The following is a 17,652-nucleotide window of genomic DNA, read 5'->3' on the forward strand; positions in this document are numbered from 1 at the left end:
AGATTCTGAAATCAGACATTACAAATAAACCATATATTATTTATTTAACGATATGATATTCTTTGAATATTTGCATGCACATGGGAGTTGTGTTGGATAACTGTAATACAATACTAAACGTTATGAACGGGCTGAAAAATCAAAACGCATAAAGGTACACAAAAGGTAACACACATATCTATATAACCCAGCGAGACCGTGTTTCGATTGTTGACTTATTCATATATAATTAAGATATATGCTAGTTTGGTTAGGATTGGCAAATATTTTATTTAATGGCAGTTTCTTTTCAAAACCCACAATCTTAACGTCTTCATGCGCTCTCGAGTTTCCCATTGGAATTACAAGAGGATGGTATTTCTTATTGTCGTGGAAATTTCCTGAAAATAGATGAGGACCCAGACGTGGTTAAAAGAGAGATTTATTACAAAAGTAAAAAAGCAAGAGAGTCTCGTATATAACAGGAACTCTGAGGAGAGAGGCCAGTCCGATCTCCTTTACTCCGTTATCACATGTTCACAGTACATTTGGACACACTGAGAAACTGAGGGGGGAGAATGCACTGTAGACAGTGTTCGTCTCACGTGTGTATACGGAGCTTTCCTGTTTTTAGCGGAATCACAATAATCTAGGAAACCTGATCCAGTAGAAATTTCCTTAACATGAATATTATATAAGACAACTGATTTTTTCCTGCATTATTACACTCTGGGTTGGCAAAGAGTTATAGTTGATTAGTGTGTGTCTGCATTGAGGGTTTTAACTCAGAGAAGCACATATGAGGGCAGGGCTGGACTGGGACAAAAAATTGGCCCTGGCATTTTTGGGACTTGTAATTTATGTATGTGGGGTACGACGTAGAAAACTAAATTTTAAATTACTGGTTAAAGTCATTGGATTCAATCTTAGCATTATTATATCACAATCACTTTTATGATTTTTATTGAAATCATCTCTGATATGTATTTTCTGACACATTTTGCTCATGTGCCTCGTTTTCTGGCATTTATAAGGGCCCAGTGACATTGAGAGTGTATAGGGCCCAGAATTTGCTGCAACGATCCTGTCTCTGATAAAACAGCTCAATTCTAATTCTTCAGGTTAAAGGTGCTCCCTCCTTTAAACAGCTATAACATATATTTGTATCTGGCTACAAACAAAGCTGCTTTATGAATTCATGCAACGCAAACATGTCTTAAAAGCATTTGACACTCTTATTCAGTGTGGGCATATCTTTTTACACTTACTGTAGTCATGCTTAAATTGCAAAGCTTTTATTTATCTTTTATACATTTTAAAATATTAGCATACACTGTAAAAAGTGGGACTGGGGTTAATTAATGTTTACTAAATAATTAAAAGTTACTAATACATAATAAATAAGGATACATGTAGTTAAAAATCAAATTGAGTCTAATTCAACAAATGTAATGTGTTTATTAATTGTATTTTACACAATTTTGCTTTAATAAAATTAACTGTGACACATTAGGCCTACTTCAAGGATACAGAAAATTGATAGATTTTACTCATTAGGTGGTTGTTGTTTTCAATTAGCTTACACTTCCACCCACTTTTCACTTCATGGACTCCAGACACCACGTTTTGAGCTGCTGTCCCCCAACTTTTTGTACTCCAGCTAAAAACGGTAAGACCTTTTTAAAATATAACATTAATTAATGTTATAGCTCTGCTGTAAGTCAAAGACTTCACTTCATAGTTTTATTTATATCTTAGAAGAATGACATGCTAAAATGGTGGTCAGCTCACATTTTCACTTACTCTAGCAGCCCTGCTAGCCTCTGATAGATAAGACATGGAAGTCTTTGCTAGTTCCCAAACAAACTATCTAGTTTTCTTTAGCTGCTAACACCAGCTGGCTAAAGTTGAGCAGAGTCTGTTTGATAGACTTCATATAAGCTCTCTTTTAGCACTAGCAGGCTAGGAGAGCCATATAGTGTACAGCTATCATTATTATCTGTTTATACTAAGATGAGTATTAAGAAGTGGTGGGCCGTTAACGCCGATAATGGCCGACATTATCGGCGTTAATGGCGTTAACGGCCCACCACTAGTATTAAGTATTACATTTTATTATATATTATAAAGATATTATAATTTTCTCTGTAGCATTGACTGGTTTTGTAAATACCCAAGTAATTTTTTTGCCTTTACACTAATGGTGTTAATAGTGTGGGGTTTGCAGGATGTGGGGTTCCTGTGGGGCTGCAGGATCTGGTAAAACCATACGTGGTGACAGATCTGGTGATCCTGCATTAAACCATACGTGGTGACAGATCTGGTGATCCTGCGTTAAACCATACGTGGTGACAGATCTGGTGATCCTGCGTTAAACCATACGTGGTGACAGATCTGGTGATCCTGCGTTAAACCATACATGGTGACAGATCTGGTGATCCTGCGTTAAACCATACGTGGTGACAGATCTGGTGATCCTGCGTTAAACCATACGTGGTGACAGATCTGGTGATCCTGCGTTAAACCATACGTGGTGACAGATCTGGTGATCCTGCGTTAAACCATACGTGGTGACAGATCTGGTGATCCTGCGTTAAACCATACGTGGTGACAGATCTGGTGATCCTGCGTTAAACCATACGTGGTGACAGATCTGGTGATCCTGCGTTAAACCGTACGTGGTGACAGATCTGGTGATCCTGCGTTAAACCGTACGTGGTGACAGATCTGGTGATCCTGCGTTAAACCATACGTGGTGACAGATCTGGTGATCCTGCGTTAAACCATACGTGGTGACAGATCTGGTGATCCTGCGTTAAACCATACGTGGTGACAGATCTGGTGATCCTGCGTTAAACCATACGTGGTGACAGATCTGGTGATCCTGCGTTAAACCATACGTGGTGACAGATCTGGTGATCCTGCGTTAAACCATACGTGGTGACAGATCTGGTGATCCTGCGTTAAACCATACGTGGTGACAGATCTGGTGATCCTGCGTTAAACCATACGTGGTGACAGATGGTGGTCTTTCCCTGGAGGTCACAATGCCCAGTGGGGCTAAGTGTGTCTCAAGAGGTTACCATAGAAATGGGGTAAAACTGACCATTTGTATTTTGGTTATTGGTGTGTTTACTTGGCTTTTTAAGACTCATTTTGCAGAATGTTTTATAGTGGGAAAGGTGGCATCTTTAGTATAGTCTCTCAGATGAAGGGTTACCTAAGTAGAAGTGGGTCAGCCAGTCACATGATGGCCACTTCTACTTTTAAACATAGGTTCTTGTAGTATTTTACAAATCTGTGAACTGACAGAGCATGTTCTAGCCCTTAACTGCTGTCAAATGTGACATGTTTGTGTACAATTGTGAATGCTGATATGTGTTTGTGTGTGTGTGTTGCAGTTTAAGCTGTTGATGGAACATCTTGATCCTGATGAAGAGGAGGAGGTAGGGGAGAACGCTGCTGCTGTTCGGAACAAAGCCATCTCCGCCCTGCTGGAGGGGACAGGTGGAGCAAAACTACACAACCACCACCAAGCCCAGATGGACGAGTACAACAGTGAGGGGGACGAGAGGACAGCAGGAGTAAGGACACGCACACATTATTTAACTGATGCCAAAAAAAGGACTGATGTTTGTCTTTACACATGATATACTTATGGTGTTCTGGACTGAGGTTTCACATTAGTGTGTTCTGGACAGGTTCTGGACTGAGGTTTCACATTAGTGTGTTCTGGACAGGTTCTGGACTGAGGTTTCACATTAGTGTGTTCTGGACAGGTTCTGAACTGAGGTTTCACATTAGTGTGTTCTGGACATGTTATGGACTGAGGTTTCACATTAGTGTGTTCTGGACAGGTCATGGACTGAGGTTTATCTTTATTGTCACAGCGCAAATAAGAGAGATTTCTCACAGGAGGGTTACTGTGCGCTTGCGCCCCCTGCAGGTGTCTGGGCGTGGGAGGAAGGCGGGGGAGAGTGCGGACGCCGTGCTGGCTAACATGAGCCTGTCTGTGAGCGCTCTGGACATCGTGGCCCTGCACTGCCCACAGTACCGGAACAGACCACAGCTGGGCCGCGTGCTGGAGCGGACGGCTACAGCGTGCGCTGGATGGCTGGGTCTTTCTCCAGCGCCTGGAGCGAAGCTCGTCGCAAGGAGGGACTCAAGCTGGTCCCCTGGGTGGAGACCGTCCGCCTCACCGACATCATCTACAGAAAGATCACGCTGACCACCGCCAACAAACTTAGCCATAAACTGGCTCAGACGCTGAGAGCTCTGTATGCCAGCAAGGACCGGAACCCCAGCTAATCTCACACATGGACATGCACACACACACACACTCTTCACACACAACAGCTTTACCGTCAGCCAAATGTGAACACACACTCACAATTCCTCATCTCCCCATTTGAGACCCTTCTGATCAGTTACACTACAGGCTTGCAGTGCGTGTGTGTGTGTGTGTGTGTGTGTGTGTGTGTGTGTTGTCATAACACTCCACTGAGGTGTTTTGAGAAACATTTGTATGGGTGCTGCTCCTCTATTCCTGTATCAAATTTTAACATAAAATATTATTTATATCTTTAAAAGAAATTTAAATATTTACTGAATGGTGAAGAAAATTAGTTTGTTCATGTTTTAAAAAATTCTTTTTTTTCTTTCTTAGTGCCAGATGGCTTTCTATAGCTTGGCTCTTCTCTATGGAGCTGCTATTGATTTTTGTATGATAACAGAGCGTGGCTATAATTTATTGTGTAAAGCATGCAGTATAAGGCCATTGGCCAAGCGTTTGCTAGAGCAGCCACCCCAGCTCTGGCTGACCCAGGGGCCTCTGATGGAACACGTACTGCAATACATTTTGTACCTCTCTTTATATTCATGTCTCATTCTTGTGTCGGTCTACATAATAAACATCATAAAAAAAAATAATAAAAGTATGCTAAAACAAACAAAAATGGACAAACAAACAACAAAAGCCCAGACAATGAAGTAATGAAATTCTCTAGATAGATAGATAGATAGATAGATAGATAGATAGATAGATAGATAGATAGATAGATAGATAGATAGATAGATAGATAGATAGATAGAACTTTATTAATCCCAGAGGGAAAGTCGGTTATTACAGCAGCACAGTTACAATGAGAGCAAGAACAATAATTATGGTATCAGAAGTAATGAATATATTATATATATAGAATTAAATAGATTTTGTGACGTTGGGTGCGAGGCGAAGGACGAGACACAAATCCAGCTTCACAGACACAACGACACGTTTTAATGCAGACAGGTATTGCGCAATAGCGCACGCTAAACCAACACATACACACGTAACGTGTAGACTCAAACATTAGACAACGACGAGCACAAGACACTGCGCGAACGCACATTAAATAGACAGACCACATCAACCCCACGTGATGACGAGACGAGCCACAGGTGAGACGGATAATTACAAGACGCACCCGCACCCACGGAGGTACACAGACGCAGACGAATAGACGCAGACAACGTTAACACACGCCCCAAAGGAAGGGTTCGGGGACCGTAGCGTGACAGATTTGAAGATATGAAATAACAGTATGAAAGCAATAGATATCAAAATTACATGAGATTGAAGATGAAATGTGCAAGATAGTGGCATCAGAATTGTGCAGTAAGTACCAGTTATTGATGGGAATTTCATCTCTTTTTAGGGAGCCGGATCTTTTGGCTCAGCTCTTCATAAAGAGTCAGTCAAATGGCTCTTTGTTTTGCCACTTATTTCCAGTGGTAAAGAACAATGTTACCTACATTTTACATGACTATGTACAAAAGAGTGCAAAAAAAGCTCAAAAATAGTGTTGCTGGGGCCAACTGTTTTCATGTTTGCCTTGTAATATCTCACTGATTGCACTCACACATTCAATTGTATCAATAAATTATTTTTATTTAAACACTTCCACTGAAATAACGACTGGCACAGTGGAGAGCTGTTGTACAGTGTGATCACAGTTGGCACGAATGAGCTCCTGTACCGATCTTTGTTGGAGTGGAGCTGGATGAGTCTGTTGCTAAAGGTGCTCCTCTGTCTGACCATCAGTCCCCTGATGCTGCTTCCCCAGCAGACTGCTGCAAAGAAGATAGCACCAGCAACAACAGACTGGTAGAAGATCTCCACCAACTTGCTGCACACATTAAAGGACCTGAGTCGTCTCAGAAAGCATCAGGGTTGGCCTTCCAGTCCAGTTTGTTGTCCAGCAGCACACCCAGGTATTTGTAGGAGTCAACCAGCTCAACGTCCTGACCCATGATGGTGACAGGGCAGATTGTGGGCCTCTTCCTTCTGAAGTCCACCACCATCTCCTTGGTTTTGGTCACATTGATGATCAAGTGGTTCCTTTTACACCACCCAACAAATCTGTCAACAAGGTCTCTGTATTGTCCTTCCTGTTCGTCTTTGATGCACCCAACCACCACTGAGTCGTAAGAAAATTTCCGAAGGTGACAGTGGTCAGACCTGTACTGGACGTCAGTGGTGTACAGGGTGAAAAGGAAGGGGGAGAGCACAGTTCCCTGTGGAGCACCGATGTTGCTGACCAGACGATCAGACTGGCAGGTTCCAGTTCTCACATACTGGGGTCTAGCAGACAGGTAGTCCAGGACCCAGTGGATCATGGGCTTATCCACCATCATCTTATTTCAAAGCCCATTTATTTCAGGTAAGAAGAGTCTGAGGGGTAGTTGGACTGGCGCCAGGGGGAGCGGCCTCCTGACCTGTCATGAGATGATCACAGACTGCTGGACCTGTAGGAGGAGCCAAGACACAAAATGGCAGTGAGATATCAATACCCCAGCTGAACTACACTCTGGTCTACACCAAATTTTTACAAATAAGCTGACAACAGCACTTCCCACCGACATAAAATATGTACAAAACAAGACATGACATACAAGAACTGGAATTTAAAAACCTGAAGTACTAACAAACCTTTTTTTGAGGGTCTCTCTGACTATGACTGTTGGGGAGTGGGACGCCGGTGCTGCTGCTGGGAAAAGTGAATATATAAAACTGTGAATATATACAACATACTCTGGCCAACATATACTGTACAGTATTCCAGCAAATCAATGCACCGGTCAGACTCAAAGCTTTGCAATCCGACAGGCCTACTAGAAAATGATCTTAAATGAAGCTGATGAGCAGAGTGTGGATAAGACAGCAAAGTGAAGCTAAGATTTTCTATGGGCCAGTGTGAAGTGTATTACGAAGTGTGACAGCAGCTGCAGCGTGTGAAGGCAAACTGCTCTACAGACGCTCTACCTGGCTCAGGTTGAGAGGCTGAGACTTGGTGGACGCGGCTCTGTCTCTCAGCGTCGGGCAGGGCTGCTCTGGCAGGGGGCACAACCGAAGTCTTCTTGGACCGCCCGGAGGCCGCGGCGCTCGACTCTATATGGGGATGTGAGACATTGATCAATGGCACGGCAGAGGCCTGTCGACAGAGCCGGAGGGATGGGAGAGGCAGAGCACTTGGGACGAGGACTCACCTGGTGCCCTGCCCTCTCAGGGCAGGGCCTTCGCCGAGGCCATGGCCATGGCCAGCGACTTGGTGACGTTGTCCATAAAGGTGAGCAGGTGCCTGGGGCTGAGCAGGCTGCAGGTGGACGAGTCAGAGTCCCGCACGGTCCCACAGCTGATGTCATCCACCCGCTGGTTCACGCTGCAACTGGGGGGGGGGGGCGTTTAAAAACCACAAGGTGACCAAGCAGAAGGGTGACCGATATGAAGGAACTCATCAAAGGAATTTGCAGCAAACACCGAGCTCAGAGGCTCAGGAGGCGGAGCAACGGAGTTTGCAGGGAGTGCACCTGGTGGGCAGGTTGGCGTCGTCCTCTGTGCCGCTGGAGATGATAATGATGCTGGGCATGTACCAGATAATGATGGGCTGATATGGGTGCGTGGCAGAGGACACACACACACACACACACACACACACACACACACACACACACACCCAACAAACAGGGCAAAATGTACTTAATGACAAAACCCTTCAAACATAGCTGAAAAACACAGTTCCGGTGAGTAATTTCTTATCTGAACGCCTGCAGTCATTTTATATGAGCTGTAGGTTTGGGGACACTGGTGCAACACACTACAAGCTTGTGCTGGCAGGCCCACCTGGCTGTGTTGGCCAATCTGGCTGTTGAAGGTGACTGGGAGGTTGGCGTCAGTACTGGCCGCGCCCCCGGCCCCGCCTCCACTGCCGAACAGGCCTCTGCTGCTGTTGAAGCCCGTGCACGTCCGCTTACAGATCTCCATGTTCTGAAAGCAGGACTTTACACTGCAAAGTGAGAGAGAGAGAGAGTGAGACAGACAAAGAGCCCTGCATAATGATCGACAAGCAAACCGTCCTGCGTGTGTCGGAGCTGGAACACAGCAGGACTGTGTGAGACGGAGGGACGGCCCTGTACACACTCACTGTGCACTGTGAGGGAGGTGGGGAAGGTGAGCCATGGTGACAAACGTGTGGCTGAGGGTCTCCATCGGCGTGATTCGGTGCTCTGCGTCCAGCGTCAGCATCTTTTTCAGCAGGTCCATGAACTCACGCCGGTCAGCCTTCTCCACTAGAATGTCTCTGCTTTCTAGACTGGGCATGTTGACCTGCATGGGAGACGAACCGGTAGGTTATATTATGCGCCAGCAGAGGGCGACGATGTGCCTAAGATGCTGTTTCAGCAGCAAAATCGGCGTGCGTTTCTCTGCATTTCTAAGGCGCTGTTGCAACTTACATACACTTATTATGAGAGCACGAACCCTCAAACCCTTGAACTCAGAGCCAAGACCTTCTCTACATGCTCCACCAGCAGCTAGTGCTCTTTGTGCTCTTTGTTGCAGTGATGCAAAGCGTGCGATAAGGTGAACAAGAGCACAACTAACCTGCATCATGTCGTCGAGACAGTTGAAAATATATTTCCTGGTCTCTCTGGACTCGACGCCAAGCTCCACCTCATGCTCCAAAGGCGTCTGGGGAACATAGAAGCAGAAAAAAAATATTCAGGTGTACCGTCAGGTGCCATTACAATTCTCTTATGAAGCGAACACATGGCACACGAAGGATGGGGGACCTTGAGTCTCCACAGATGGTAGCTGGAGCCAGAGCCCCTGTGGAAGTAGCATCCGGTCTTGGTTCCCGCGCTCAGGAGGTTCTCTGGTGGAAGGCCCTGCGTCTGGGAGATGTACCGGATCTGCGGCGACAGCACACAGGAGGTATGATTTTATGGTATGATGGGATGACTTTATTTTACGTTCATATATGGATCCTGAAGACGAGCTAGCAAAGACAACTACTCAAAAAATCCGAACCCTACATGTCACTACGGCCACAAAGCCGTAAGGGCCTCGCATTCCTAAAACACCTTGCACCAGTCAACCCTGTTGTACTGGGAACTTCACCTGGACCCAGCTTAGAATTCCACTGTCATAAAACCAGAGATTTTCTTCCACTGCAAGACAATATTTCTAGCACTACTGTAAACAGCTCTTATTAGATTACCAATTACAGCCAGAAAACACATCTCAGATCTAAAGAGCCCAAAGATCACATTTGAGTTCATTGTTTTGTTGGTTCCCCAAAAATCATTCATAGTCTCTTCCTTGCCAGTCATCAGGGACCAGCTAACAAGCTGCATAGTTTAAGGGTGTCCATCACCGTTAGCAACACCACTCTTCTCCCAAACAAGATTTACATCTTTATTACACAGCGAGGAAGTTCTGGAAAGGAGGTGGGAAAGCAGACTCTGAATCAGCGCTGTTCTTTGATGCTTCGTGAATAAGGACAGCGTGAGAAAGGCGAGGTTCGGGTCCGAGGCCCGTGGGCTGACCTGATCATATTCAGATGCTCCAGGATACAGGGGCCAGCCCAGGAAGAGCTCGGCGATGACACAGCCCAGGGACCACATATCAATGGCCTCGCAGAAAGGGAGACCCAGGATGATCTCGGGCGATCTGGACCAAAAACACAAAAACGTCCATCATAACGTCTAGCATGATACTCTAGTTTGTTGTGATTCAAAGGTACTCACTTTAACACAGAGTGATGAATTAATTAGTGAAAATGTAAAAGCTTTAAGCTTTAAATTGGTAGCGCAATACTGGCCTGTGCATTACCCATCTACTACAGTAGAGTAACCTGAGTGGAGCCAAGTTCACCAACACACTGGCACTACATACTGATGTGTTGTTCTCCACTACGTAAATACAGAACAACACTGCCATGGTGTAACTACAATGGAGCAGTACACTTACCCTATACTGATATTACCAAAGCCCGAAGCATAAAACCAACCAAAAATAACATCTTTATATGTGCTGAGAGCATCTTAACTTCTCAGGCACTGAATATATTAGGATATTCATTGGTGTTTGGATAAATTACACACATACATGATCCAGTTAAAAATACATCACTTATAAATCAAACGGCAATCAAACGTGTTGCAGTTCATCGTAAGGCTTATCACGATTTTACTGAATAGCCGTGTCACCACAGCCGTCCGCAACGGGCAGTTCAACTCTCAAGCACACTCGAGAGGAACCAATTCCCGCTACCATGCGTCTGTTTCCAACGCCCCTCAGGCTGCATCACTCACCGGTAGTATCTGGTCTGTAGGTAGGAGGAGCACACGGCGTCGGAGACGTGGGTGGCAGAGCCGAAGTCGATAACCTTAATGCGGTACGGCTGCCTGACGGGGTCCACCAGCATGATGTTGTCGGGCTTGAGGTCGGTGTGGATCAGGCCCAGACTCTTTAGCTTCAAGAGCGCGGTGGCCAGCTGCTGTAACATGGGCCGGATGTACTTCAGCGGCAGCGGGCTGAACTCGCTGTGCTTCAGGAAGTCGTACAGGCTCTGCCCCAGCATCTCAAAGACCAGGCATATGTGGTTCCTGTGCTGGAAGCACTCGTACCAGCGCACAATGTTGAACTCGTCTGCGTTCTCCGTGCTCAGACAGCTCAGGATGCTCATCTGAGCAGATGGGGGAAGATGGGACAGGCGTTAATTCACGTGGGCACAGCGTTCAAGGGCTAATATGTTACGTAACTTCAATAACATCAACCCATTTACTGCATGGCTCCCTTCAGACATTTACTTTTGCTATATTTGACAGATGCTCTTTTACAAAGGGAAATTACCCCTGATTACAAACTGCACAGTCTTAGTCAATATCAGCCTATTACATCTTATTAGAGCAGGAACAAAGCAACATCAGAATCAGGGCTACAACTGATTCTCAAAACCTCAGTTAAATCAGGCACAATTTTCCCACCTCGATCTGGCCCTGGCGGGCAAAGTAAGGGTGATCTTTTAAGATCTTGATGGCGACTGTTTCATTGGTGCCGAGCTTCCAGCACTTGGCCACCTGGCCAAAAGCCCCACAGCCCAGGAACTCCAGCACCTCGTATCTGTTGGAGACAGAGCAGAGGACCTCGTGCTGCTCTAGATGGTAGTCGATGGTGGTGGAAGCCTCGCCCCAGGCCATGCGGTTGGAAAGCCCAGGGGCGGAGGGCTCCTCCAGGGTCAGCACACTGTCGCTGCTGTCTTCCTCTCTGTTCTTCCTCTTGAGTCCACCGCGCTTCCGGTAGGCGTTGCCACTCTGCGAGGCCAACGCTACGTCTACACCCTGCCGGCTAGGAGAAGATGAAGAGGAGGACGAAGACCACAAAGAGGAGGATGAAGGCCACCAAGAGGAGGACGAAGACCACGAAGGTCTTGAGATGCTGCTGGTGATGTTGGCAGCACAGAACCCAGTTTGCCTGTGTTCGGCTCCAGAGGAGGGAGAGACCACGGCAGCTGAGTTATAGTTAGGGTTGAATGTTGAATCCGCGGGAGAGGGCGCCCCCGTATGGTCAGGGCACTGCAGGTAGTAGCTGCTCTCACCCGCCTGACCGCTCACATCCCGGGATAAAACTTGGAGCTGGGAGGTCAAACCTTTAGATGATAACCTTCTCCTCTTAGGCTGACCTCGACCGGCCATTTTTGTCAAATCTACTTCGTTTCGACAGGTACTTTACAAAAAAATCCAATTAGGGGTTATATATAACTTTAAAACTAAAACACTGGTAGATAACGGTTAAACGAACAATCTGAAATCGTATTTAGCTCGTATGGTAAGCTAACTTTATAACAATCTTTCCGAAGAAATATCTGTAGAATACAAGACGGAATTCATTGGGAATCAAACATAAATATTGTTGTGTTTCTGACAACGCGTAATATAAACGCGGTTTCCAGGAAATATCCTTTACAATTCTACGGATTCTTCGTGACGGTAACACGCACCACAACGCGCTTTGTAGCGCTGCTTTATTAGCATATAGGATCAAATATAAGGTCGTAATGTTTGAGTTCAAAACAATACACAAAACAACAGCAATGTTGTAAATGTGCGTGTTTGGGTAGCCAGCTATAGTTTTGCTTTTTCTCCAATTAGCTAGCTAGTTATTACCTAGTCCCCCCCTCCCAAACGATCACTTTATCAGTACCCAAAGCAGTACAATGACCTAGTCATTTAAAATAGGATACCCAAATAATGAATCCAGATTCTGAAATCAGACATTACAAATAAACCATATATTATTTATTTAACGATATGATATTCTTTGAATATTTGCATGCACATGGGAGTTGTGTTGGATAACTGTAATACAATACTAAACGTTATGAACGGGCTGAAAAATCAAAACGCATAAAGGTACACAAAAGGTAACACACATATCTATATAACCCAGCGAGACCGTGTTTGGAATACGATTGTTGACTTATTCATATATAATTAAGATATATGCTAGTTTGGTTAGGATTGGCAAATATTTTATTTAATGGCAGTTTCTTTTCAAAACCCACAATCTTAACGTCTTCATGCGCTCTCGAGTTTCCCATTGGAATTACAAGAGGATGGTATTTCTTATTGTCGTGGAAATTTCCTGAAAATAGATGAGGACCCAGACGTGGTTAAAAGAGAGATTTATTACAAAAGTAAAAAAGCAAGAGAGTCTCGTATATAACAGGAACTCTGAGGAGAGAGGCCAGTCCGATCTCCTTTACTCCGTTATCACATGTTCACAGTACATTTGGACACACTGAGAAACTGAGGGGGGAGAATGCACTGTAGACAGTGTTCGTCTCACGTGTGTATACGGAGCTTTCCTGTTTTTAGCGGAATCACAATAATCTAGGAAACCTGATCCAGTAGAAATTTCCTTAACATGAATATTATATAAGACAACTGATTTTTTCCTGCATTATTACACTCTGGGTTGGCAAAGAGTTATAGTTGATTAGTGTGTGTCTGCATTGAGGGTTTTAACTCAGAGAAGCACATATGAGGGCAGGGCTGGACTGGGACAAAAAATTGGCCCTGGCATTTTTGGGACTTGTAATTTATGTATGTGGGGTACGACGTAGAAAACTAAATTTTAAATTACTGGTTAAAGTCATTGGATTCAATCTTAGCATTATTATATCACAATCACTTTTATGATTTTTATTGAAATCATCTCTGATATGTATTTTCTGACACATTTTGCTCATGTGCCTCGTTTTCTGGCATTTATAAGGGCCCAGTGACATTGAGAGTGTATAGGGCCCAGAATTTGCTGCAACGATCCTGTCTCTGATAAAACAGCTCAATTCTAATTCTTCAGGTTAAAGGTGCTCCCTCCTTTAAACAGCTATAACATATATTTGTATCTGGCTACAAACAAAGCTGCTTTATGAATTCATGCAACGCAAACATGTCTTAAAAGCATTTGACACTCTTATTCAGTGTGGGCATATCTTTTTACACTTACTGTAGTCATGCTTAAATTGCAAAGCTTTTATTTATCTTTTATACATTTTAAAATATTAGCATACACTGTAAAAAGTGGGACTGGGGTTAATTAATGTTTACTAAATAATTAAAAGTTACTAATACATAATAAATAAGGATACATGTAGTTAAAAATCAAATTGAGTCTAATTCAACAAATGTAATGTGTTTATTAATTGTATTTTACACAATTTTGCTTTAATAAAATTAACTGTGACACATTAGGCCTACTTCAAGGATACAGAAAATTGATAGATTTTACTCATTAGGTGGTTGTTGTTTTCAATTAGCTTACACTTCCACCCACTTTTCACTTCATGGACTCCAGACACCACGTTTTGAGCTGCTGTCCCCCAACTTTTTGTACTCCAGCTAAAAACGGTAAGACCTTTTTAAAATATAACATTAATTAATGTTATAGCTCTGCTGTAAGTCAAAGACTTCACTTCATAGTTTTATTTATATCTTAGAAGAATGACATGCTAAAATGGTGGTCAGCTCACATTTTCACTTACTCTAGCAGCCCTGCTAGCCTCTGATAGATAAGACATGGAAGTCTTTGCTAGTTCCCAAACAAACTATCTAGTTTTCTTTAGCTGCTAACACCAGCTGGCTAAAGTTGAGCAGAGTCTGTTTGATAGACTTCATATAAGCTCTCTTTTAGCACTAGCAGGCTAGGAGAGCCATATAGTGTACAGCTATCATTATTATCTGTTTATACTAAGATGAGTATTAAGAAGTGGTGGGCCGTTAACGCCGATAATGGCCGACATTATCGGCGTTAATGGCGTTAACGGCCCACCACTAGTATTAAGTATTACATTTTATTATATATTATAAAGATATTATAATTTTCTCTGTAGCATTGACTGGTTTTGTAAATACCCAAGTAATTTTTTTGCCTTTACACTAATGGTGTTAATAGTGTGGGGTTTGCAGGATGTGGGGTTCCTGTGGGGCTGCAGGATCTGGTAAAACCATACGTGGTGACAGATCTGGTGATCCTGCATTAAACCATACGTGGTGACAGATCTGGTGATCCTGCGTTAAACCATACGTGGTGACAGATCTGGTGATCCTGCGTTAAACCATACGTGGTGACAGATCTGGTGATCCTGCGTTAAACCGTACGTGGTGACAGATCTGGTGATCCTGCGTTAAACCGTACGTGGTGACAGATCTGGTGATCCTGCGTTAAACCATACGTGGTGACAGATCTGGTGATCCTGCGTTAAACCATACGTGGTGACAGATCTGGTGATCCTGCGTTAAACCATACGTGGTGACAGATCTGGTGATCCTGCGTTAAACCATACGTGGTGACAGATCTGGTGATCCTGCGTTAAACCATACGTGGTGACAGATCTGGTGATCCTGCGTTAAACCATACGTGGTGACAGATCTGGTGATCCTGCGTTAAACCATACGTGGTGACAGATCTGGTGATCCTGCGTTAAACCATACGTGGTGACAGATGGTGGTCTTTCCCTGGAGGTCACAATGCCCAGTGGGGCTAAGTGTGTCTCAAGAGGTTACCATAGAAATGGGGTAAAACTGACCATTTGTATTTTGGTTATTGGTGTGTTTACTTGGCTTTTTAAGACTCATTTTGCAGAATGTTTTATAGTGGGAAAGGTGGCATCTTTAGTATAGTCTCTCAGATGAAGGGTTACCTAAGTAGAAGTGGGTCAGCCAGTCACATGATGGCCACTTCTACTTTTAAACATAGGTTCTTGTAGTATTTTACAAATCTGTGAACTGACAGAGCATGTTCTAGCCCTTAACTGCTGTCAAATGTGACATGTTTGTGTACAATTGTGAATGCTGATATGTGTTTGTGTGTGTGTGTTGCAGTTTAAGCTGTTGATGGAACATCTTGATCCTGATGAAGAGGAGGAGGTAGGGGAGAACGCTGCTGCTGTTCGGAACAAAGCCATCTCCGCCCTGCTGGAGGGGACAGGTGGAGCAAAACTACACAACCACCACCAAGCCCAGATGGACGAGTACAACAGTGAGGGGGACGAGAGGACAGCAGGAGTAAGGACACGCACACATTATTTAACTGATGCCAAAAAAAGGACTGATGTTTGTCTTTACACATGATATACTTATGGTGTTCTGGACTGAGGTTTCACATTAGTGTGTTCTGGACAGGTTCTGGACTGAGGTTTCACATTAGTGTGTTCTGGACAGGTTCTGGACTGAGGTTTCACATTAGTGTGTTCTGGACAGGTTCTGAACTGAGGTTTCACATTAGTGTGTTCTGGACATGTTATGGACTGAGGTTTCACATTAGTGTGTTCTGGACAGGTCATGGACTGAGGTTTATCTTTATTGTCACAGCGCAAATAAGAGAGATTTCTCACAGGAGGGTTACTGTGCGCTTGCGCCCCCTGCAGGTGTCTGGGCGTGGGAGGAAGGCGGGGGAGAGTGCGGACGCCGTGCTGGCTAACATGAGCCTGTCTGTGAGCGCTCTGGACATCGTGGCCCTGCACTGCCCACAGTACCGGAACAGACCACAGCTGGGCCGCGTGCTGGAGCGGACGGCTACAGCGTGCGCTGGATGGCTGGGTCTTTCTCCAGCGCCTGGAGCGAAGCTCGTCGCAAGGAGGGACTCAAGCTGGTCCCCTGGGTGGAGACCGTCCGCCTCACCGACATCATCTACAGAAAGATCACGCTGACCACCGCCAACAAACTTAGCCATAAACTGGCTCAGACGCTGAGAGCTCTGTATGCCAGCAAGGACCGGAACCCCAGCTAATCTCACACATGGACATGCACACACACACACACTCTTCACACACAACAGCTTTACCGTCAGCCAAATGTGAACACACACTCACAATTCCTCATCTCCCCATTTGAGACCCTTCTGATCAGTTACACTACAGGCTTGCAGTGCGTGTGTGTGTGTGTGTGTGTGTGTGTGTGTGTGTGTGTGTTGTCATAACACTCCACTGAGGTGTTTTGAGAAACATTTGTATGGGTGCTGCTCCTCTATTCCTGTATCAAATTTTAACATAAAATATTATTTATATCTTTAAAAGAAATTTAAATATTTACTGAATGGTGAAGAAAATTAGTTTGTTCATGTTTTAAAAAATTCTTTTTTTTCTTTCTTAGTGCCAGATGGCTTTCTATAGCTTGGCTCTTCTCTATGGAGCTGCTATTGATTTTTGTATGATAACAGAGCGTGGCTATAATTTATTGTGTAAAGCATGCAGTATAAGGCCATTGGCCAAGCGTTTGCTAGAGCAGCCACCCCAGCTCTGGCTGACCCAGGGGCCTCTGATGGAACACGTACTGCAATACATTTTGTACCTCTCTTTATATTCATGTCTCATTCTTGTGTCGGTCTACATAATAAACATCATAAAAAAAAAAAATAAAAGTATGCTAAAACAAACAAAAATGGACAAACAAACAACAAAAGCCCAGACAATGAAGTAATGAAATTCTCTAGATAGATAGATAGATAGATAGATAGATAGATAGATAGATAGATAGATAGATAGATAGATAGATAGATAGATAGAACTTTATTAATCCCAGAGGGAAAGTCGGTTATTACAGCAGCACAGTTACAATGAGAGCAAGAACAATAATTATGGTATCAGAAGTAATGAATATATTATATATATAGAATTAAATAGATTTTGTGACGTTGGGTGCGAGGCGAAGGACGAGACACAAATCCAGCTTCACAGACACAACGACACGTTTTAATGCAGACAGGTATTGCGCAATAGCGCACGCTAAACCAACACATACACACGTAACGTGTAGACTCAAACATTAGACAACGACGAGCACAAGACACTG

At 44.1% G+C, this 17,652-nt stretch overlaps 1 protein-coding gene and 2 pseudogenes across 4 annotated transcripts; 2 read left to right on the top strand and 1 right to left on the bottom strand.

The window, feature by feature from the left end:
- The first annotated feature begins 3,026 nt into the window (after positions 1 to 3,026).
- LOC143509611 (nipped-B-like protein A pseudogene) lies at positions 3,027 to 4,885 on the top strand (annotated as a pseudogene). The gene is made up of 3 exons (XR_013129714.1): positions 3,027 to 3,074; positions 3,381 to 3,563; positions 3,926 to 4,885. The product of XR_013129714.1 is annotated as a nipped-B-like protein A pseudogene (transcript).
- Positions 4,886 to 5,902: 1,017 nt separating this feature from the next.
- Positions 5,903 to 12,481, bottom strand: LOC143510123 (homeodomain-interacting protein kinase 2-like). Of its 3 annotated transcripts, none has more exons than XM_076999153.1 (11): positions 11,287 to 12,481; positions 10,612 to 10,985; positions 9,844 to 9,967; positions 9,088 to 9,207; positions 8,900 to 8,986; positions 8,442 to 8,623; positions 8,141 to 8,303; positions 7,828 to 7,904; positions 7,283 to 7,679; positions 6,950 to 7,007; positions 5,903 to 6,765 (listed from the first exon to the last, which is right to left on the bottom strand). In XM_076999153.1, exons 1-9 carry the CDS (start codon positions 11,992 to 11,994, stop codon positions 7,523 to 7,525), a joined length of 1,992 nt encoding a protein of 663 aa, XP_076855268.1. In that variant the 5' UTR covers positions 11,995 to 12,481; the 3' UTR covers positions 5,903 to 6,765; positions 6,950 to 7,007; positions 7,283 to 7,522. The 3 variants fall into 3 exon arrangements, with proteins under 3 accessions (XP_076855268.1, XP_076855266.1, XP_076855265.1); XM_076999151.1 differs by having other exon boundaries at positions 6,950 to 7,004; positions 7,283 to 7,685; XM_076999150.1 differs by having other exon boundaries at positions 7,283 to 7,685.
- Positions 12,482 to 14,592: 2,111 nt separating this feature from the next.
- LOC143509612 (nipped-B-like protein A pseudogene) lies at positions 14,593 to 17,193 on the top strand (annotated as a pseudogene).
- Positions 17,194 to 17,652: the final 459 nt, after the last annotated feature.

Source organism: Brachyhypopomus gauderio, chromosome 3 (assembly GCF_052324685.1).
Source record: "Brachyhypopomus gauderio isolate BG-103 chromosome 3, BGAUD_0.2, whole genome shotgun sequence".
Classification (NCBI taxonomy): Eukaryota; Metazoa; Chordata; class Actinopteri; order Gymnotiformes; family Hypopomidae; genus Brachyhypopomus; species Brachyhypopomus gauderio.

Excerpts from the sequence above, each read along its gene's own strand:
- LOC143510123 (XM_076999151.1), bottom strand. The coding sequence starts at position 11,994 with ATGGCCGGTCGAGGTCAGCCTAAGAGGAGAAGGTTATCATCTAAAGGT. Across the intron at positions 9,208-9,843 it reads GAGCATCTGAATATGATCAG|ATCCGGTACATCTCCCAGAC; the intron begins GTCAGCCCACGG and ends CTGTCGCCGCAG. Across the intron at positions 8,987-9,087 it reads ACCATCTGTGGAGACTCAAG|ACGCCTTTGGAGCATGAGGT; the intron begins GTCCCCCATCCT and ends TATGTTCCCCAG.